This window comes from Musca domestica, unplaced genomic scaffold, assembly GCF_030504385.1.
Source record: "Musca domestica strain aabys unplaced genomic scaffold, Musca_domestica.polishedcontigs.V.1.1 5, whole genome shotgun sequence".
Taxonomy (NCBI): Eukaryota; Metazoa; Arthropoda; class Insecta; order Diptera; family Muscidae; genus Musca; species Musca domestica.
The window spans coordinates 27,193,205-27,216,274 of record NW_026712346.1 but is presented as its reverse complement, the minus strand read 5'-3'; the positions used below and the strand labels follow the sequence as shown (position 1 = coordinate 27,216,274).

Sequence of the window (23,070 nt, the reverse complement as noted above, 5' to 3'; positions counted from 1 at the left end):
GAAAAGGGCCTTTTAAGGTAGTATTTCGACGCAAACTGAAAAATATCAAGACATTTACTTGGAGCTGGTGTATTTAGTAACAGCCTTGGTACCTTCACTGACGGCGTGCTTAGCCAATTCACCGGGCAACAATAGACGGACGGCGGTCTGGATTTCCCGACTGGTGATGGTCGAGCGCTTGTTGTAGTGGGCCAAACGAGAGGCTTCGGCGGCAATACGTTCGAAGATATCGTTGACGAAACTGTTCATGATGCTCATGGCCTTGGAGGAGATACCGGTGTCGGGATGGACTTGCTTCAACACTTTGTAAATGTAGATAGCGTAACTCTCCTTGCGCTTGGTACGTCTCTTCGACTTATCGCCCTTGGTAATGTTCTTTTGGGCTTTGCCGGCCTTCTTTGCTGCTTTACCACTGGTTTTAGGAGGCATTTTCACTTATTATTTTTTTTGAATCACACAAACACTTTTAACACTGTTCACAATTGATAACCAAAACATTTCATTCATTTCATTTTTAGCCTATGGCCATTTTATTAATTCAAGTCTTAATACTAACATAGGTTAAATGGCTTAAACCTAACTATACTATAAATAAACATGCATTTGTACAACGCCTACTTTACGTTAACAAAAAGTGTCACAACAAGTTTGTGATCACAACAAGCTACATTATGCCTTATGGCTACAACTTAAATTATGCCCCGAAAAATAGAATAATATAAAAAAAGGGCTATGAAGATCTTATGAACTAGGTGGAAAAAATTAAAACTAAATTAAAACTAAATATTTACAATACACTTAAAACTACTTAACCTAACTTAAGAGAGCTGGGCGGTGTTGTACACCAGTCTACTCCAGTCAGAGGATAAAAATCTTCTATGGTAGAATAGAAGACCTTCATCCCCATGGAGTAAGCGCAGCTCGTTCAGCCTGTAAAGGGCGGCTGGCGGCAAATGCTTACGAGCTCGTAGCTGGTCCGCATCTTCTAAGCACCTAAACGTTCCCTCAACGATGCTATTGTCTATGAACTGGCATTTGTCGAAAAATGCCAGTCCAGTCTTAGTCATAAAGACATCTATCCTGTCTATTTTCGCCCTATCGTAGATCGCCCTACAGGAATAGGATCTATAGGAGCCATCTGCCCTAAGGATGGGGCGCAGTCCCAGACAAGAGGAAAGAATTTTTCTTTCCCACAACCTTAGCCTTTCCATCTGATGTGACGAAATGTCAAACCAGACGGGGAAGGCGTAGGCGATGATAGGTCTGATCACCTGCCGGTAGATCAAAAGCCTAACATCGTGTGAAAGACCACCCCTCATCCTCAAGATTCGACTATATCCGAAATATAGACCCTTAGCCCTAGCCAGGACGTAGTCTATGTGCCGAATATGGTCGAACCTCTAAATATTTCATCTTGTCTGAAACTGGAACCTGCTAAGAACCTATTCTAAGAACCGGCTGAAACCTCTTAAAATTAGGGTATACTATGCCTGGCCGACCAAGAAAGGCCGTAGCACAACATTTCCCTACATTCAACTTTAGGCGCCATGTAACGAAGTACCGATGGAGGGCATCGAGGTACTCGTTAACGACCTAGCAAGCGGACCGGAAAAGGCTAAGAGGACATCATCGGCATAGGTCAGGAGAAGACCACCAGGAGGAGGAGCCGGGATGTCACAAGAAAAGATGTTGTATAACATCGGGCCAAGAAGGGAACCTTGAGGAACCCCTGCCAACACTGGGCGGCGACTAGAGAGTCGCTCACCCACCTTAATCCTGAAGAATCGATCCCTAAGAAAACTAGCGACCATTCTACAGGATTGTCTGTCAAAGCCAAACGATTGGAATTTATATAAAATCCCATCGTGCCAGACAGAGTCGAAAGCCCTGGCGATATCTAGGGAGACGGCTATAGTTCCGTACTTCCTATCAAAACCTTTTCCAACGAAGCTGCTGAAAGCCGTTAAGGCATGGGTCGTGGAGAGACCAGACCTAAAACCAAACTGACAATCCCGCAGAATTCTCCTATCTTCTACGGTTCTTCTAATCCTTGCCAGAATAAAGGATTCGAGTAACTTTCCAAACGGCGATAGGAGGGAAATAGGCCTGTAGTTACCACACTGAGAGGGATCAGAACCCCGCTTCAGGATGGGAACCATCTTGGCCTCCTTCCAAGCCGTAGGAAAGTACCCTAAATTCAGACAATGGTTAAAGAGAATTGTCAAAAAGGACAGAATTACATTTCCTGCCCTTTTCAAAGCTACATCGGGAATTTGGTCCATACCGCAGGATTTACGGGCTGGTCGGCGTGAAAGCGCAAAACCAACCTTCCTGGGATAGACAAACCCGCTATCTCCCCAAAGGGAGATGTTGTACACAGAGGAGCCATTAGCAGTGAATAAACTGCTAAACGACACAACAGGAGAATGGTCTTCAATCCCCTCCACCGCCAAGCTGACTTGGCGCTGGAAGGAATCGGCAACCGAAACTCCCCCATGTCGAAGCGTTCCCTGCACCTGGTCCGCCAACATCTCAGCCCTATTTTCGTCAGAGCTCACCCTGGTACCAGTGGAGTCTACGAGAGGACTGACTGAATCTCGAGAGGAGAGGCCGGCCAATCGCTTGACCTTACCATAGGTCCTGGAATTGACCATAATTCCCTCGAGATAGTCCTTATACCGATCGTTTTCGAATCGGCGAATATTGGCTTCGATGATCTTGTCGAGGTTGCGGATGTCAGCCGTGAGGACTAGTTGTCGCTCAGTATCACCAGATCTACGCAACACTCGACAAAGCCGTCTACGCTCCCTAATAAAACTCGCGATCCTAGGGGGGAGATTGCCCAGGATAGTGCTTTTTGCCCTATATTTGGGCACTGAAGCATCTATGGCATCTCGGAAGGCGGAGCCTTAATCCTCAATGCAGCTATCAATATCCGAAATGGATACGTTGCGGTCGGCTGGCAGAGTTACCTCCTCCAAGCCGCTGCGCAAGCGCTGCCTATATCGACAGATATTCATCCGGTCGAAGTTGTGGAACGACCTGACTTCTCCATTTTGTAAGGAGCCTGACTCTCTTTCTATGAGAATCGCCCTATGGTCGGATTCAAAGTAGTGGGTCGTTGAGGTCGATCTCCCCGCTGCCAGTGCTGCGCCTGGCGTATGCAGGAAGAAGTCGATATACGACCCTGCCGTTCCATTGGGCCTAGTGGGCCTATCAGATGGAATGGCTGCTACATCCGGACAATCGAGAAGGAAGGCACAGATTGCTCTTCCCCTGGTATCGACCTCTGCACCACCCCATAAGGGATGTTTCGCGTTCAGGTCTCCACCAACTACAAGGTCGCCACTGTCGCGTAAAGCGAGTTTGGGGTCCAGATCCAAAATTTGGAAGGGACCAACAGGGCGCTGGTAAACAGAAGCGAAGGCTATGGAGGACCCATCTTCCCTCCAGACCCTGGCGACACAAGATTCTATATCCCCTGAGGAAATGGGGATTTTTTCTGAGCCGAACCTATCTTTTACTAAGACTGCAGTGCCCCCTCTTGGGCCTGTCAGCCTATCCTGCCTATAGATTTTAAAACCTTGGCAGTAAAACTTTTGGCTGGGAGAGAGCCAGGTTTCTGCCAGCAGAATAATGTCCAGCTGATGCTCTAGGACAAAATTCCGCAAGAAGTGCCTCCTAGTTTTAGAAACTATGGAGCTGACGTTTAGAAAAACGCACTTCAACATACCTATTCTAAGGCTATATGGACCATTAGGGCCCACCAAGCATCCGCGTCTCCCCTTTCTTCGCGGATACGCCTAAAACTGGGACCGAACGACCTAACCTTGGTTAATGTCGATAGGTCTCCGAACTCCTTGGGCATGCTGCTCATCAGTCCTCCAATGTCTTGGGTGGGTCCGGATGGGCGGGCGGCGGCAGCAGGAGATTTGGGGGTGGTAGATGGCCGGGTGGGTTTCTGGGGCTGTCCAGATTTTCCTCCCGCAACACCAGCGTAAGTCAGCTTGGCCTTCTCATCAGCGATGCGGCCAGACCTGGCATTTTGTTTGGACTCGGCTTCCAGCTTCCTCTGGGTCCGAGTGGCCAAAATTGCCTTCCGTTTCGGGCAGGAAGGGGAACCTGCAGAGTGGCCTTCCACTTTGCAGTTGACGCATTTGGGTACTGCGTCCGTCTCCTTGTCCTTTCCAAACGTGGGGCACAGGTGGGTCGGATGTCCTTCGCTGCACTTTTCACAGTTGGGGGGCATTCCGCAGTTGGCAGCTATATGTCCATGCCGTTGACAGTTGTAGCAACGCGTGGCCCTAACAGCTTTATCCTTTCGGATAACTACACTAAGACTAAAAAGCCTATTAACCTTGTACAATTTATTTATATCGGTTTTCCGATCTACTCTAACTAGCCACTTGTCTGGAGCAATGTTAACCAGACTCTGTACGAAGACTGGGAAGTCTAGCGTACCTAGCTCAGCCCTAATTTCATCGGCTGTGAATTCGCCGGAAAGCCTGTCGACCACTACAGTGTAAGGCAACCTGTCTTTTGGCGTATGGGTGTGGAACTTATACGCCCTCTGTTCAAGAAGAGTCCTGACCTTATCGTATATGTTAAGGCTACTTAAACTAAGGGTTATAACACCCTTCCTTAGCATCTTTATGGTGAAGTCGCGGGGGTTGAGCGACGATGCCAGCACTGTCCTCACTTCCTTCACACCAGACTCATAGATGGTGATTGGGGGAGTCGCCTTCTTAGTTTGGCCATCCTTCGAGGGGACAACCGATGTAGGCTTCGCAGCTGGCGAGCCATTCGTCAGCGGGGCCTTGGGGGAAGCAGCCTTGGTCGCTGCTGCTGCTGAAGCCTTAGTGCCAGGCTTCGACACGGCCTTCGGTTTAGGACCGTCCGTCCTTTTCGAGGATGATGCAGGCCGAGCAGCATCCTTCATCGGAGCGGCCTTCAGTGCTGCCATGCAGGCAGCGGACGTTGAAGGACCGTCCGTCCTCTTACAGCCAGGGCCGTCCGCCCTACCGTTGTTGGGACCGTCCGTCCCATTGATGGTAGGACCGTCCGTCCCAGCTTGAGTGGCTGCCGGCAGTGCAACACACTCCACCTCCATCATTCCGTCAAGGACTTCGGCTGCCTTGACGGAGTCCTCAATACCACGGCTGTTTACAAGTGCCGACAGCCTGGCATTGTCTTCAGCTAAAGTCCTTAGCTGGGCCTCCAGTTTCTGGATTACACCATGGAGGTTGGGGACCACGGTTTCCAGCTGGAAAGCGCGATATTCGTACTCCTCAGAGCACCCACACTTCTTACGCTTGCGCTTTATGCGCTGGTCTTCGACGGTGCTGCAGCCGTCCCTTTCGCTAGTATCCGTTAGCGAGCCATCCTTCTTCTCCTGGTCCTTCAGCTGTTGTCCAGGTAGCTGTTCCATTGGTCACTTTTCACTTTCACTTTTATTCACTGTTCACTTAGTTGTTGCTTCGATGACGTTGTGTTGAAGACTGATAACCAAAACGGCCAGCTATACAGAATTTGTAGATTGTAGTCGACAAGAATTTCAGGTAGTCACAGCTAGCTGGCACACACGAGGCAAACCACCCCATTATTGAAGAAATGTGTGCGTGAGAAAAGTATAAATAGCACGTTTCGAGGCGAAAATTTTTATCATTTGTGTTTTTCAGTGCTTAAGTGAAGTGTTCAAAACTAAAATAAAGTGAAAATGTCTGGTCGTGGTAAAGGTGGCAAAGTTAAGGGAAAGGCAAAGTCCCGTTCCAATCGTGCTGGTCTTCAATTCCCCGTCGGTCGTATCCATCGTTTGTTGCGCAAAGGCAACTATGCTGAGCGTGTTGGTGCCGGTGCTTCCGTCTATTTAGCCGCTGTCATGGAATATTTGGCTGCTGAAGGCTTGGAATTGGCTGGCAATGCTGCCCGTGACAACAAGAAGAATCGTATCATTCCCCGTCACTTGCAATTGGCCATCCGTAACGACGAAGAATTGAACAAATTGCTGTCTGGCGTTACCATTGCCCAAGGTGGTGTATTGCCAAACATCCAAGCTGTTCTCTTGCCCAAGAAGACCGAAAAGAAAGCCTAAATTATTTCGTAAGGTATTATGGAATGAAGAAGAAGAATACATACCATCGAATAATTCCATAGAAAAATCAACCAATCCGTCCTTTTCAGGACGACAAAAAATATTTGAAAAGAGAAAGAAAATTGCGTCAAGCTACATTATTTGCATTAATATTAAAAAAAAAAAAATAATAAAAATTCTCAATAATTTTCTATGAGACGTTTGCAGAATAACTGTTTTTCGTTGTCAGTTGCATATTTGTGTTGTCGTTGTTGTTGTCTCTTATGATTTCAGGAATAGAGCACGAGAGAGAGATCGTGGCGTCACCAAATGAGTATGTATACTATGAGGAGGAAGAAGAAGAAGCATGTTGCATTGGTGGTGGTGGTGGTGGTAATTTTATGTGAAAAAATCGTACCCCGGCGCATTCTTGGTGAAGGCACAAAGTAGATGATTTGCAAGGGAATTTTGGCGGCAAAGTAGTGTTTTGGTGGAAATAAATCGACGCATACATGAAAATAAAAGTACGTTGTGGTGCTATGGAAAATTTTAAAAACAAAAAATAGAATAAAAGTAACATAATGAAATGAAAATTAACGAAAATAATAACAAAGAAAAATAAAATAACGTAAATTAACAACTAAATTAAAATAAAATAAGAACATTTTTAAAAATTAAGGCAAATATTAATGAAAATTTAAAGAAATTTAAATGAAAATGTTTGGAAATAAATTAAAGAAATTTCGAATAATAAATCGATTTTATGAAAATAAAAGATACTTTAAATGAAATCACAAATTTTTAAATTAATAGTAAGGAAATATTTAAAATAATTTTAAATTAATAATAAGGAAATAAATAAAATAATTTTAAATTAATAATAAGGAAATAAATAAAATAATTTTAAATAAAACAAAGTAGTGATTTTTAAAAAATAATCTAATGAAAAATTAAATAAAAATTAGTTGAAAATTAAATAAGAAAATGTAACATAAATAAAATAAATTTCATTTAATGAAGAATTTTTAAATAAAATTCAATAATTTTAATTTTTGATACAATTTTAAAGGAAATGATTAGTGAATAATTTACAAATTTTTAAAGAAATTTTTTTAGATAATATGAATCAACGATCTAATTAATAAAAATATTCAACAATTTCAAATTAAATTTTGAGAAAAGATTCAACAATATTTAAAAAAGTGAAAATGAAATTCCTTTGCTAACACAGCATGGTTGTTCTTTAATAATATCGACTAAACAGCACCAATACATACATAAAGCGACGCTATGTTATACTCATATTATACGAAAAGGAAGAAGAAGAAGAACTAAATGTGTTTAGCGATGTGAGTTGCCGACGGCATGTTTATGGTCGGGAATAAAATACGAGACCTCGGTAAAACAAGTTTTCGGTGAAAATATTCAGGAAAAAATTGAAACGAGTAAGTATTTATGTTTTTTCTTTATTTGATTTTTAGACATTTTTCACGAATTGTGAGAAAAAAAATACGAGAAAGCTGAAAAAGAAAAGTATTAGAAATTTTAACATAAAATTCCTACATTTCCTAAGGTAAGTGTTTATTTTTTATTTATTTTAATTAAAAAAAATAGTTTTCAACAAGAAAGTATCTCTTCTTTGATATATTTTGTGGTCCTGAAAAGGACCGATTGTTTTGTTGTAAAAAAGATTTCTCCAAATTGCGTCAAGAATTTGTTTAACCGCCGAAACCGTACAAGGTACGGCCATGTCTCTTCAAAGCATATACGACATCCACAGCGGTGACGGTTTTACGCTTAGCATGTTCGGTGTAGGTGACAGCATCACGAATAACGTTTTCCAAAAACACCTTCAGAACACCACGAGTTTCTTCGTAAATCAGGCCAGAGATACGTTTTACACCGCCACGACGAGCCAAACGGCTTGGTAATACCTTGGATGTTATCACGGAGCACTTTCCTGTGACGTTTAGCGCCACCTTTACCACGACCAGTCATTTTTTCACTTTAGTTTATTTCACTTATCACTTCACGAACAGTTTGAGCACTAATGTTTTTTTCCGGATTCAAGTTTCAAGTTTATTTTTTCATCTGCTCTCTACACATAGTTATTTAATAACTTATTGTCTAACAATATTTCTTAAGTCTATAGCATAAAAATACTTGGCATAAAGTCTTATTTTTCTAAGTTTATCTAAATAATGCGATAAGGGGGGTCACAGATTTAATGTTACCTGAAATTAATTCAAAAAATTCTATAATACTTTAATGTAAATAAATTAACATTAATGAATTCCTCTAAAAAAGATGTATAAAAAAAGGGACCCTAACATTTTTATGATTTTTGTTTCTTACATACTAAATTTAAAAACTAATCTTATAACTATATATTCTACTTATACTAATTTACATACTACTATTTACATTATTTACATGGAGGGCGTTACACCAGTTACTGGGCTGCTTGGTAGACTGTGTCGTCGATGTCTAACGAGCCGAACCTACGATGATAGAAGAGGAGTGTGTCCTCTCTATATAGAAGACCTTCTTCATCTAGTGTAACTAAGCTACTCGGCGGCCTATAATTGGCCCGAATTAACCTTTGTACATCAGTTTCGTGCAAAAGGCTTTCCCTAACTAGACTATTATCTAACGTAGCTGCCCGATCTAGGAATTTAAGGGCACTGGACATTAGAAACTTATCTATACGGTTGAAGTCTATGGAACTATATACTACCCTATTGGGCGGTAAGCGCTATATTCCTTCTTCACCCTGCGTTGATCTTAAGCCCAAGCAGGACCTAAGAATGCGTCTTTCCCATATGCGAAGCCTTTCCATTTGGTTGGAAGAGACCCCAAACCAGACAGGAAAGGCGTAAGCAATTAATGGTCTACTGATCTGTTTATAGATTAATAGTCTAACTTTAACGGTCAGCCCACCTCTTGTGCCGATAGCACGTTGATAGGCCCAAAATATGCCTTTGACTTTTCTTAGTACAAAGTCTATATGTCTATTAAATTCAAATTTACTTTGAAAGATTACACCCAAGTATTTGACTTGGTCTGAATTTCTAATAGTTTCCCCTCCAATTGCAAGCGAAGCCTCGTACTGTCTGGCGCTACGGTACAAGTATTTCTTTTTGCCTTTGAAGGTTATGGCCTCACACTTGTCGACATTCAAGTGCATTTTCCAAGTTTGGAAGAATTCGGAGAGTTGCTTCAAATATGCATTTAGCCTATTATTAGTATTCCCAGCGTGGGCTTCCGTAGCAGCGACAAATATGTCGTCTGCATAAATCAGGAGCAAATGCCCATCAGGCGCACGTGGTATATCGCTAATAAATATGTTAAAGAGGACGGGTCCAAGGAGTGAACCTTGTGGGACTCCGGCAGTAACTGCCCTTTCAGATGAAAGGTCATCTTCAACTTTCACTTTAAAGCTTCTATTTGCTAGGAAGCTAGTGATTAATCTACATATATTAAAGTCGAAGCCTAGTCTTCTCATTTTATATATGATGGCATTTTGCCAGACATTGTCAAACGCCCTGGCAAAATCTAAATTAACAGCCATAGTTATGTATCTGTTATTTAGAGCTTTAGTCACATAGTCCCCTAAGACCATCAGGTCATGTGATGTTGAATGACCCTGTCTGAAGCCAAATTGACTGTCAGATAGGATTGCTCTTTCTTCTAACTTCTCTCTTATTTCGGAGAGTATGAAATACTCAAATAGCTTACCGAACGCAGGAAGTAAGCTTATTGGCCTATAACTATTGCATGATGTCGGGTCTTTTCCAGGTTTTAGGATGGGAATAGTGATTGCCCTTTTCCATGAATCCGGGAAGTAGCCCAAATTTATGCAGTGATTAAAGATTATCGCAATGTGTTTCCAGGTTGGACCATCGGTCCTCCTTAACACAATGTCAGGGATTCCATCCGGTCCTGCGGATTTGCGATTAGATCTTCGTTTCAGTCCTGCTCCAATATTGGAAGCTTTTAGGAATTTATTTCTTCGCCACACATTTTCCTCACTTATTGTGGATCCATCTGCAGTTAAGTTATCTGCAAATGTCACCAGTGGGGAATTATTATTAAAAATTGATACTTCACTTCTAACAGTGTTGCTAAAAGGAGTGGTATCATCGGCATCGGATTGCCCTTGAACAACATCCGCTAACATGTTAGCCTTTTGGCTAGACATGACTGCCGTGGTCCCATCATTGCTGATAAGATCTGGTATTTTGGCGTAGCGGTTAATACCCGCAGCCGCCTTTACCCTACCACACATACGATCGTTCACCTGGGTTTCACTGAGGAATTGAACCCACTGAGCTGACTTGCGGACTCCATGGCAGATCGGAAAACCTCGCTCGTGGCATCGGTGCAAACATCTATTTCCGAATGAGTAACATTCTGATTTATAGAAATTTAATTGTCTTCTGTCCATTCTTCTGTAGTCGAAGAAAGTTCGTCTAGGTCTACGTTCAGGTTCGTCCCCGTAAACCGTCATTTTTAACGCCCTATGGTCAGAATTGCAATCTAAAGTTGCAATACCTCGCCCCCCATTGTCATCAACATGGGTACCAGATGATGCCAAACAGATGTCGATAAAAGATTGTGATCTAATATCTACTCTGGTTGGTCCATCTGTGGGTATTACGTTTAAATCTGGACATCAAACATGTCCAGATTTAAAATTGACGAACCTGCATGACAGATGTCAAGAAATCTTTACCAAAGACTTCGTTACAGAGTTCGTCAAAAAGCGTGAAGCCACTGACTACTTTGTCTAGCGATTGCTCGCCCAGAGCTATGTTGGCTTTGGGTAGACCCAAAGTTGTGTTAGCTTTGGGTTGAGCTGTAACCACATTGGCTTTTGATTGCTGGCCCAAAGTCAGATTAGCTTTCGGAGCAGCTTTAGCCGATGTTGCAGAAGCAAATGATACATTAGGCTGTATCTTACCACTGTCTTTAGGGAAACTGGCCTTGGGCAAAGTTTCCACTGCCTTAGCAACCTTGCCTTCATCTGCTTTTGCCAAAAGCTTCAGGCGTGTTGGACAGTCGCGAGCGTTCGCAGCGTGTCCAGTGCGGTTGCAGTTTACGCATTTGAATACGTAATCTGGCCGCATTGTTACCTTACCTGTAACTGGGTCAGTTACAGGTATCACTGTGGGCTTATTAACGCCCTTGGGTATTTTGCACTTACCAGAACCATGGTCCCCAGCGCACTTAAAGCAGCAGTAAGGCATACCACAATTAGTTGACACATGGAAGTGCCGTTGGCAGTTATGGCACGACAATGCCGTTCGTGAAAATACGCTTTACCTTATAAAGTCCGCTGATGTCCGAACCTTTTTCCAGGTGCACTAACCACTTGTTACCACCCAACTTTACTACACGCTTTACCTCTAAGTATATAGGTAAAGCTTTTAGTCCTGCTTCTACGTCTTTTACGTCGTAAGAGTCAGGCAATTTTTCAATGACAACCGAATATATCGATTGTCCCTTTGGTGTAAAGGTATAAAAGTTTATACCTTGTTCCACCAATAGTTCACGGACGGATTGATGTTCTTCCAATGTCAGGACTTGGAAGTTGGAAATTTTTCTGTTTACTATTGAAATAGTAAACTTGTCATGACCTAGTTTGGAAATTACTAGGTCAATGCCTTGACATTGGCGTTGTATACCGAAATAGGTGGTGGAAGTTTCGACTTGCCTGCCCCTTTAGGTGTAACGCCCTTTTGTTGGCTGGAACCAGCATTACTTGCTGCTTTTCTGCCTTTTCCATTGGTAGTTTGCTGCTGGTTTTGTAGAAACTGCGGCAACCTCCTTCCCTCCTCCAGGTAGTATGGGCTTCTTGCCTACCTGTGATGGCGCACGGCATGCTACCATCGATACCTGTGGCACTGGCGGTGTGACCACGGACTGCTCTGCTAGCGGCGCGGTAGCAGTATCCACCTCCATGGTGGCCTCTTCAACAATTGTTGGTGATACCAAATTGGCATCACTGATTTTTAAGGATTTTTTCTTCTCCAATCGTTCCACTTCACGTTTATATGAAGCTTCTCTTTTTAACATTGCATGGAATTCCCGGGCATTCTCATCTTGCCTCTCCTTGAGAGCATTGAAGTCTGTCAGGAGGGCTATGTACTTCTGCTCAATAGTTTGAAGAGCTTTTTTAATTCTGCATTAGCAGCTTCTAACTTCATCGATACGTATGTGTCGTCTCGGTCGCATTTGCAGTGTTTGCGTTTTTTGCCTTTTTTTCTCCTTAGGCGATATTGACAATACTGCTTATCCATAGGAAATGTCTCCAAATCCATTGCCTGCCTCCAGGCGTTTTGTGTTTGGCGCAATATCCAAGGCACCATCCATATCGTTGCATCACCATTTCTATAAGCGACGACACAAACCAACCCCTAGTTGGTAGATTCGTAGTTGGCAACGCCGTCACCACCTACAGCACTGCCAACACCAGCCATTCAGTCAGCAATTCAAATCCAACTGCCAACTCGAAAGAATTTTGCTTCTCCGACGGTAAATGAAAACATCAAATGCCGACGGCAAAACACAATTCACGTTTCTTTGTTTTTTTTTTTTGTGGCCAAAGTTTGAAACAAAGTAGTTTGAAACAAATTTTATCTCAGTAAAGGCCAACAAACACTTTTAATTTATTTCACAAGGGCACTATTTATTTTTTAATCTTCCGATTTATGTCTTCACACGACCACAGCACAACACAGAATTGTTTTTTTCCGGGCGATTCCGCTCGTATTTATACCAAATTTGAGGCTCTCTCCAACCATTTAACGCACAAGTAAAGTATGTACAGTTATATGTGTGTGTCTACATTTGCCGTTAGTATTGTATGTTCTCTTTTGTGTGTGCGTGTACATTTGGTATACCGATAGGTAAGAATTCACTAACATATCAACCCCGAAAGTTGATGCTAACAGCACAATTTTCTATAAATACTCGTTTTCGTGGCGATGGCAACGTTATTACAGTGTTAACAGTGTTTGTGTGCATATCGTGCTTTGAGCTGAGTGGTGCTGAAATAAAGTGAAAAAGTGACTGTTCGTAATAAAAATTAACTGACTTTGTGGATTTTGGTGTGTTCTACAATAAAAGAGATAAATTTTGTGATTTTTTGTCGAAATTGGCAAAAATCGACAAATTAATTTTTGGTCTCTCAAAAAGTTGAGATTCTTATAGTAGTCAGCAAAATTGGAATTTTGCTGATATAAAGGCACAAACACAACAGAACGAGCAGTGGTGGTTGAAGAAGACCACAGACCATCAGTGCTGGCGGAAAACCACAAAACCGTCAGCACCCCAAAGCCGACGGCGAAAATTTTTGACGCCGTCAAAATCAACAATTTGGGATTTGGCGCCAAAATTGAAGTGGCGGAAAAATTGAATGCTGCGGCGGCCAAAATGAATTTTGGTGGCGCCAATAACAACAACGAGGGTGTCTTTGCCAAACCAAAAACGGCAACTACACCCAAAGCCGAATACGTTGCATCTGATGAAGCAACCAGCGAAGGTGGACAATCCATAAACTCGGATGTCCAAAGGCAGCCACGAAAAAAGCGCTGCCACTGCAACATAGGCAATTCCGCCTTTGACAACATCAAGTTGGAGGCCCTAGTGCGGCAGTTGGAAGCCCGCATTACCCGACTTGAAGAAGAAAAGAAGGGCATGGCAGCAGAGCTGGCTGCTGCCAAGCAAGCGCTTAGTAATTCCAGCAAGGAGACCGTATTGGCTACCGAGGCAGCCGAAGAACTCGGTATGGCGGATGACGAGATGGAGGTCGCACCGCCGGCGACAGAGGCAAAGAAGAAGAAGGACATGTCCAAAGGTGCAGTGCCGAAACTTCGATATGTCCTGTAGGAAGCTGTGGAGAAGAATTCGCCACAACAGAAAAATGGCGTCAATGTTGCTGCAAAGCCCATTCCCGCCGTTGCTGCGAAGGTGGCTCCCGCCATTGCTGCGACGACTGTTCCTGCTGCTGCAAAGAAAAGCAGCATATCAACCTAATGGGGCCGGCAAAAACATGCCGTCCTTTAAAATTTTTGACGCTGGCGTTCCGGAAGTGGCGGGCATCCTCAGACAGCATCTTCGTCCTGGTGAGTTTTCTATCACATTGGTCCGTCCGTCCGTTTTGGCATTGAAGGTCAGAGGCCTTAATGCATTTAATAATGTCAAGCAGATCTTGACAGATCGTGGGTATAAATTTTATACCCACACACCAAAAGAACTACGCCCTCATATGCTTGCCATTGAGGACCTTAGCTGCGAATATTCGCCTGAGGCGGTTAGTGAATTCCTCCATAACCACCGCCGGCGACAGAGGCAAAGAAGAAGAAGGACATGTCCAAAGGTGCAGTGCCGAAACTTCGATATGTCCTGTAGGAAGCTGTGGAGAAGAATTCGCCACAACAGAAAAATGGCGTCAATGTTGCTGCAAAGCCCATTCCCGCCGTTGCTGCGAAGGTGGCTCCCGCCATTGCTGCGACGACTGTTCCTGCTGCTGCAAAGAAAAGCAGCATATCAACCTAATGGGGCCGGCAAAAACATGCCGTCCTTTAAAATTTTTGACGCTGGCGTTCCGGAAGTGGCGGGCATCCTCAGACAGCATCTTCGTCCTGGTGAGTTTTCTATCACATTGGTCCGTCCGTCCGTTTTGGCATTGAAGGTCAGAGGCCTTAATGCATTTAATAATGTCAAGCAGATCTTGACAGATCGTGGGTATAAATTTTATACCCACACACCAAAAGAACTACGCCCTCATATGCTTGCCATTGAGGACCTTAGCTGCGAATATTCGCCTGAGGCGGTTAGTGAATTCCTCCATAACCAATCAGGCTTAAAAATTGAGATAGTCGGTCTGACCAACATCTCCTATCGATTGTGGTTTTGGGCGTCAGCAAAAGTTCGGACATTTTGGGGTTGTATAACCTCAAAATGATTTTTGACTGCAACGTCAAGGTCCGTAAAGACAAAGGTCGTGGAATGCAGCAATGTTATAATTGCCAAGGCCACGACCATATTGCGACCAATTGTACTATGCCAAAGCGCTGAAATAAGTGCAATGGCAATCATGGTCCTAAAGAGTGTCCTGATCCTCCAAAGGGACAAGACACTCTAGTCGAATATACCGACCCAAATACCGGGGAGGTAGTAAAAAAGGTGGCACAGCCTTGCTACTGTGTCAATTGTGGCAAATACGGACATCCTGCTTCGGCTAAGGATTGCCCTTTCCGTCTGGCAATCTTAGCCCGCAAGGCTAAAGCCAAGGCCGACATACAGGCCAAAAATGAGGCACGTTCTTTACGAATTGCTGCCATTGGCTCCAGTATGACATATGCTGGTGTCGCAGGTGGCCGTGCAAAATCGGCCCCTCAACAAGTCCCAGCTAGTAACGGTCCACGTTCTAGCAATCAACCTCCCCACAAAGAGGTAATTTCTCAGTCTGAGAATATTGTCCAGTTCTTTGGAACGGACTTTTCCCAAAAATGTGAGAAGGCTAGGACATTTGGTCCTATCTTCCAAAAAATAATGGCATCTTCAGGCAATGTCCAGTTTTAAATTAGTTTTTGCTGGAAATGTCCAGTTTTAAAGTAGTTTTTGTCAATGTGAACTCTTTGATTTCATTATCAAAGAGACACTTTTTGAAGTTGTTAGTTGAGGAGAGGAGGCCGGATGTACTCTTTTTGGCCGAGCATAAGCTCAGCCCTGCTCATAATTTTAGTTTAGAGGGATATAGGGTTTTTCTCCAATATCGTGAGGGGGCGCAACGCGGGGGTGGTACCGCGGTTGCTATTCGAGATGGTATTCGCTGTGATCGAATACCACTCTCAACCGGACATATAGAGTCCGATGGCTCCACTGTAGCTTTCGTCTCAATGTACCTCGCACCCAATGAGACACTACGGTCCGTAGACATTATGCAGGTTTTTGACCTATATAACTCTGGGGAAGTTTTGATCGGAACCGACCTAAACGCGAAGTACACTTCGTGGGGAGGTAATGTGAGAAACTGGAGTGGACAAGTTTTAGACAGACTTTTACAGGACTGCCTAGACTTTGACGTAATAAGGTCGGATATTCCGACTAGGGAGATTGCGACATCTGCCTCATATATAGATTTATTTCTGCGTACACCAGGACTCCCTCTGATTGGTGGCGGAAATATTTCTATGGCATTTGGTTTTGAATCGGATCACAGGGCGATTCAAATTCAATTAAATTTGGGGGTTTGGCGAGAAATGAAGGACAGAAATTTCTGAACTTCAATCGCATGAATATAGGACGATTTAGGCGGCAGCTTAGGTTAGGGCTAGATGAGTGCAAACTACCATCTAACAGAAATGCATCAATAGATAAGGTAGATAGGTGTGTGGAAAATCTAGGCGAGATTTTCCGCAAGCCTAAAAATCTTGGAGATCTTCCTCCGAGAATTTTGGGCTTTATACGTGAGCGTCGCAGGCTATGCCGCACTCTCCGAAGATCTGGTGATCCAGATAGATTTCCTGCTCTTAGAGCCGATATCAGAAATCTGGATCGCATAATTGAGGACTCTGTTCGAATTTTCGAACAAGATAGACTCAAAGATTATTTAGGGAGAATAAGAGTTGATGGGAAAACTTTTGGCAAAGTCAAAAGGGCAGCTGGACTCGATACTAGAGAACCTGTAAGTCAGCTAGTAGACATTACAGGTCGACTTATTACGGACGACAGTGAAAAGGTCAGGAGGACCAGTTAATCGGTTTCCTGGGGAACATGATGCTCTCCGTAGCTCAGTTAATCGAGCTACCGAGGGGATCAGCGATCGGTCCCCCATGGTAAATTTCGGCGATACATTTACTGCAGATGGGGCTATTGTTGAAAACACCACTCGTTGGAACGAGGTTGGTTTTCTTCGCGCCGGTTGTGTGGGTAGGGCAATCGCCCGTAGGCCAGCACGAAAATCCTGCGGTTTGGACAAAATACCCGATACCGCCTTAAAAAAGGCGGGAGAGGTTATTTTCACGTTCCTGGCAGTGTTATTTAATCACTGTCTGAACCTGGGTTACTTTCCCAGGGCATGGAAAGAGGCTATGTTGGTTCCCATATTTAAGAGGGGTTCACCTCTGGGACAATGTAGTAGCTATAGGCCGATATCACTTTTATCAGCCTTCGGTAAACTCTTCGAGTCTTTCATTTTGGAAAGATTAAATAAACTCGTAGAGGATAAAAGGGTGTTGAAGGACAACCAGTTCGGGTTTAGAGCAGGCCTATCCACTGTCCATGCCCTAACTGCTCTCTCATCCTATGTGGTTTCAGGTCTTAACAATAGGTATGGTACTATTGCAGTTGGACTTGATTTTTCTAAAGCCTTTGATACCGTGTGGCATCAAGGTCTATTGTTTAAAATGCAACGGTTTGGTTTTGATCACCAAACTGTGAGGTTAGTAGAAAGTTTCCTGTCTGATAGGTATTTCAGAGTTAGGGTAGGTGAGCGACTATCTAGTCGCAGACCTGTACTGACTGGCGTGCCCCAGGGCTCCCTCCTAGGGCCGATGTTGTTTAACATCTATGTCAGTGACATGCCTACACCTCCACGTGGAGGGTTGGCATTATCATATGCTGATGATGTGCTTGTGGCGTATACGGCCCCATTACTTCGTATAGCGGAAGCACGTTTGAACATTTATCTTGAGGACTTATATAGGTTCTTTACCATATGGGGCCTCAAGCTAAATGGGGACAAATGCTCGGCAATTGTATTTACCGGGAAAACTCAATATGTTCGTCCAAATTTTACAAGGTACCATCCGGTTGTGAAAGTTGGACCTCATATTGTGGAAATAAAGGACATGATAAAATACCTTCGGGTCATTTTTCAAAAGAACTTTGACTTCAATGGACATATAGATTTTATCCTGGACAGAGAGAGAATGGTCTTCTTCAGCTATCAAGGGCTGATGAAGATGCGGGATGGCTTAACTCCCGAAGTTAAGTTGCTGCTATATCGGCAAATAATGCGACCTATTCTTGCCTACGCTTTTCCTGCCTGGTTTGGCATATCGTCCAGCCAGATGGAAAGGCTTAGGAGGTGGGAGCGTAGTGTCCTGGCTTCATGTTTAGGCATGAGAGAACTAACATTTGGTCAGGATGGAACTGTCAGGAGGACCTCTAATAGGGCCATATACGACAGGGCAGGTGGAGAAAGAATTGACAGGGTCTTGGTCTAAGGAGCACTGGAATTCTTAGACAAGACGGACGGACTGAATAACAGTACTGTGGAGAACGCTCTGCAATGCACCCTGGACGCGGATGCACTGAGGACTGTAAGGTACCTGCCACCGGGTGCCTTAAAAAGGCTAGATGAGGAAGGGCTGTTGTACGTCGATGGTGAGCTTCGTTTCTACCATCGACGTTACAACACCCTTGATGTGGAAAGTACGGTGTACAACAGTACACAGTAAATGTAAATATTGTAAAATAAAATATTGTAAAAATTAGTTTTAAGTCTTAAATTTTAAGTTTTAGTTTTAAGTTATATAATTAGTCGATTTCGCCCATTTTTTATTTTTGGATTTTTTGGGGCCTTTATGTAAATTTTGAGTTTAATTTTTCTTTTGTTTGATAGTGTGCTGATGGTTAGACCACAGCAATTTTTGTAACTTAAGTAGTAGGTAGCGAATAGCTATAATTATTTTTTAAGGTTTTAGCACAGTAAGTCACTACTGTTAGCATGTAAGAAGTATATCCAAATAAATGTGACCTTTGTCAAAATTGAATTGATTGGTTGTGTGCATATCTCTAGTGAAGTGAAAAAAATTCAAGTGAAAAATGGCTCGTACTAAGCAAACTGCCCCTAAATCGACCGGTGGAAAGGCTCCCCGTAAACAACTAGCCACCAAAGCTGCCCGTAAGAGTGCCCCAGCCACCGGCGGTGTTAAGAAGAATCATCGTTTCCGTCCTGGTACAGTTGCTTTGCGGGAAATCCGTCGTTACCAGAAGAGTACTGAATTGTTGATCCGCAAATTGCCCTTCCAACGTTTGGTTCGTGAAATCGCCAAAGATTTCAAAACTGACTTGCGTTTCCAGAGCTCTGCTTTTATGGCTTTGCAAGAAGCCAGCGAAGCCTACTTGGTTGGTCTTTTCGAAGATACTAACTTGTGCGCCATCCATGCTAAGCGTGTCACCATCATGCCTAAGGATATCCAATTGGCCAGACGTATTCGTGGAGAACGTGCTTAAATTCTTGACGTTTTAAAAGCAACAATTTTACAACAAAACAATCGGTCCTTTTCAGGACCACAAATATTTTACAAAAAAGAGATATTTTTTTACTCAATCTACAATTTTTAGTATTTTTTTGAAATAAATAAAAAGAATTTAGGGCTTTGATTATTTTTGAAAATTTTTAAAATAAAGAAGTATTTTTTGATGTTGGTTTTTTTCCTTGATTATTTTTCGCCACTTTATTTTTTTACTTTATTTTGATCGAATATTTTATTTTTCTTAATTTTATTTAAATTTTTTGAATTATCCATTTTGATATTTTCCTTTAATTTGCAAAATTTTTCTCATTTTTGTACTCCCTCTTCGAAAAAAATTCTATGACTCATAAAAACAACCACCACATACATTTTTCTAACGGGATTTCTTTGTCCATTTTGTTTTATTTTATGCCCTTTCGATCATTTTTTTCTGTTGTGGACTATTCAATTTAATGGGAAAAAATTCTCTGAATTTAATTTATACGAATTATTTCATGTGATTTTAAAAATTTCCAGCTAAATTTTTGCCCCTCCTATTTAATTTTTTTTCAGGAATGCGAATAGCTATAATTATTTTTTAAGGTTTTAGCACAGTAAGTCACTACTGTTAGCATGTAAGAAGTATATCCAAATAAATGTGACCTTTGTCAAAATTGAATTGATTGTTTGTGTGCATATCTCTAGTGAAGTGAAAAATGGCTCGTACTAAGCAAACTGCCCGTAAATCGACCGGTGGAAAGGCTCCCCGTAAACAACTAGCCACCAAAGCTGCCCGTAAGAGTGCCCAGCCACCGGCGGTGTTAAGAAGAATCATCGTTTCCGTCCTGGTACAGTTGCTTTGCGTGAAATCCGTCGTTACCAGAAGAGTACTGAATTGTTGATCCGCAAATTGCCCTTCCAACGTTTGGTTCGTGAAATCGCCCAAGATTTCAAAACTGACTTGCGTTTCCAGAGCTCTGCTTTTATGGCTTTGCAAGAAGCCAGCGAAGCCTACTTGGTTGGTCTTTTCGAAGATACTAACTTGTGCGCCATCCATGCTAAGCGTGTCACCATCATGCCTAAGGATATCCAATTGGCCAGACGTATTCGTGGAGAACGTGCTTAAATTCTTGACGTTTTAAAAGCAACAATTTTACAACAAAACAATCGGTCCTTTTCAGGACCACAAATATTTTACAAAAAAGAGATATTTTTTTACTCAATCTACAATTTTTAGTATTTTTTTGAAATAAATAAAAAGAAATTTGGGCTTTGATTATTTTTGAAAATTTTTAAAATAAAGAAGTATTTTTTGATGTTGGTTTTTTTTTCCTTGATTATTTTTCGCCACTTTATTTTTTTACTTTATTTTGATCGAATATTTTATTTTTCTTAATTTTATTTGAATTTTTTGAATTATCCATTTTGATATTTTCCTTTAATTTGCAAAATTTTTGTCATTTTTGTACTCCCTCTTCGAAAAAAATTCTATGACTCATAAAAACAACCACCACATACATTTTTCTAACGGGATTTCTTTGTCCATTTTGTTTTATTTTATGCCCCTTCGATCATTTTTTTTCTGTTGTGGACTATTCAATTTAATGGGAAAAAATTCTCTGAATTTAATTTATACGAATTATTTCATGTGATTTTAAAAATTTCCAGCTAAATTTTTGCCCCTCCTATTTAATTTTTTTTCAGGAATGATGTATGAAATATGTTTTATTCCTTTTCAGCAAAATTTTATTATAATAATTATAATTGATTTGTTGAGAATTTTGATGGAAAATATAATTTAAAGTATTATAAAAAGAAATGCCAATAATATCTGCCCTCAAAGTTGATCGAAAAACAATTTGGTAAAACGCAATTAATTTCATGACATTTCCAAGTGTTCTAGGTGATATTTGCCAGTAAAGAGGAATTTCTTTTTGGGAATATTTTTTCATAAAATTAACAAAAATTTGACAAAATAACTTAGAAAATGGCTTCAAATACTATTTTTAGTAAATTTTGGAACAAATTATGTTAAATTTCATAGAAAATATTGCAAAATGAAAATACATAACCGTTTGTCGCTGAATGCCTGTACATTGGTAGTATGAAGTATTCTGGGGATTTTGTAACTTTTCCCCGTAAATTATGACTTTTTGTGAATAATGTTATATTTTGATGTAAATATACAAATTCTGAAATGTTTTTTAAGAAATTATTATAAAACTTATTAGGATTTGAGGTTTCAAATTTATTCCAAGAAAAACTTTTTTTCATTGAAATTATGTCAACAAGAGGATTTCTGCTGTCATAGACCACATAATAATTTCAATTTTTTCACATATTTCATCGATATTTTTTCTTGATCGTAAAGTAAACATATCAGGCTACATTTTCAAAAAGAATTTTCACTTAAATTTTCATGAAAATTTTGATTTTTTTTAAATTTTAGTTGAAAACGGCAAGTGATAATTACACCAAACTTTCTTTAAAACATAGCATGAAATCTACACTTTAAAGTTATAAAACATTTTTAGTGAAAATTATCAAAGCTTGTTCAGGAAAATTTAATTTCTACGAAAACTTTTGTAAAAAATTAAACACGCTTCTACACAATCTTTCGAAAAATTTACCAATTGACTACTATGCACATCTCATCTTTTCGATGTACCTACACTTTAGCTCGCCGCTAACAAAATACTATACCTGCTCTTTCTGATGATAATGGAACTGCTATATATATTGACGAGGATAAAGCCAATATCATCGCTGATTCTATTCAAGGCATGATTACTGCACCACGGTCCCAAGATGGTAGTATTAATATTATAGAACAAGAATTCAATATTAGGTCTCCCCTGGTAAATTTTTCTGAGAATTTACTAGCGGATGGCTCTGAACATATCCCAGAACTCAGTCTTATATCCCCTGAGGATATAGGTGCTGCAGTCAAGAGGAGACCCAACAGTTAATCCAGTGGACCCGATGGAATCCCTGAGTTTGTACTTAGAAAGACTGATAATTCAACATGGTCCACTTTGGCTATAATCTATAACCATTGCTTAAACCTGGGTTATTTCCCCAATATTTGGAAGACCGCCATAACTGTTCCCATCCGCCATAACAGATTTCCTTGGAAATTGAGGACCGCGGACTACTTTCTGACAGCCAGTTTGGCTTCAGGAAAGGACTGTCCACGTCACATGCCCTCACAGTCCTTGGGAATCATGTTTCTAATGCCCTAAACAATAGGCATGTTACAATAGGGATTAGCCTTGATTTCTCCAGGGCATTCGACAACGTATGGCACAATGCCATTGTTTACAAAATGGTTAATTTAAACACGGATCGCAATACCTGCAGAATTGTAGCGGACTTTCTAAAATCAAGAAAGTTCAAAGTTAGAATCGGAGATTCCTTCTCCACGGACAGGAATATATACGCAGGCGTCCCACAAGGGTCCTTAATTGGACCTATATTGTTTAATATATTCCTGGCAGATATTCCTCAACCACCCGAGGGGGATCTGCTATTAATATATGCAGACGATATATTTATCGCTGCATCTGGAGCCCATGCTCATAACACAAATAGACGCCTAAACCAATATCTGACCACCCTTTCCATATATTTTGAGAAATGGAAAATGAGCCTTAACATCAACAAATGTGAAGGCATCGTTTTTAAAGGTATAAAAAAATACCTCTTCCCCAGCTCCAGAGGCTTTGAAGCTACGCCATATATCGGAGG

At 41.6% G+C, this 23,070-nt stretch overlaps 3 protein-coding genes and 2 pseudogenes across 3 annotated transcripts; 3 read left to right on the top strand and 2 right to left on the bottom strand.

Moving 5' to 3' along the window:
* Positions 1-42: 42 nt before the first annotated feature.
* Positions 43-498, bottom strand: LOC131804940 (histone H2B). Its single transcript, XM_059128171.1, has one exon. It carries the CDS (start codon positions 427-429, stop codon positions 55-57), a length of 375 nt encoding a protein of 124 aa, XP_058984154.1. The 5' UTR covers positions 430-498; the 3' UTR covers positions 43-54.
* Positions 499-5,657: 5,159 nt separating this feature from the next.
* LOC131804987 (histone H2A-like) lies at positions 5,658-6,093 on the top strand. The gene has a single exon (XM_059128223.1). It carries the CDS (start codon positions 5,717-5,719, stop codon positions 6,089-6,091), a length of 375 nt encoding a protein of 124 aa, XP_058984206.1. The 5' UTR covers positions 5,658-5,716; the 3' UTR covers positions 6,092-6,093.
* A 1,624-nt stretch (positions 6,094-7,717) lies between these two features.
* Positions 7,718-8,083, bottom strand: LOC101888094 (histone H4-like; annotated as a pseudogene).
* Positions 8,084-18,876: 10,793 nt separating this feature from the next.
* On the top strand, positions 18,877-19,385 carry LOC131805048 (histone H3-like). The gene has a single exon (XM_059128284.1). The coding sequence runs from the start codon at positions 18,911-18,913 to the stop codon at positions 19,319-19,321; it is 411 nt and encodes a 136-aa protein (XP_058984267.1). The 5' UTR covers positions 18,877-18,910; the 3' UTR covers positions 19,322-19,385.
* Positions 19,386-20,039: 654 nt separating this feature from the next.
* LOC131805049 (histone H3-like) lies at positions 20,040-20,513 on the top strand (annotated as a pseudogene).
* The last annotated feature ends 2,557 nt before the right edge of the window (positions 20,514-23,070 follow it).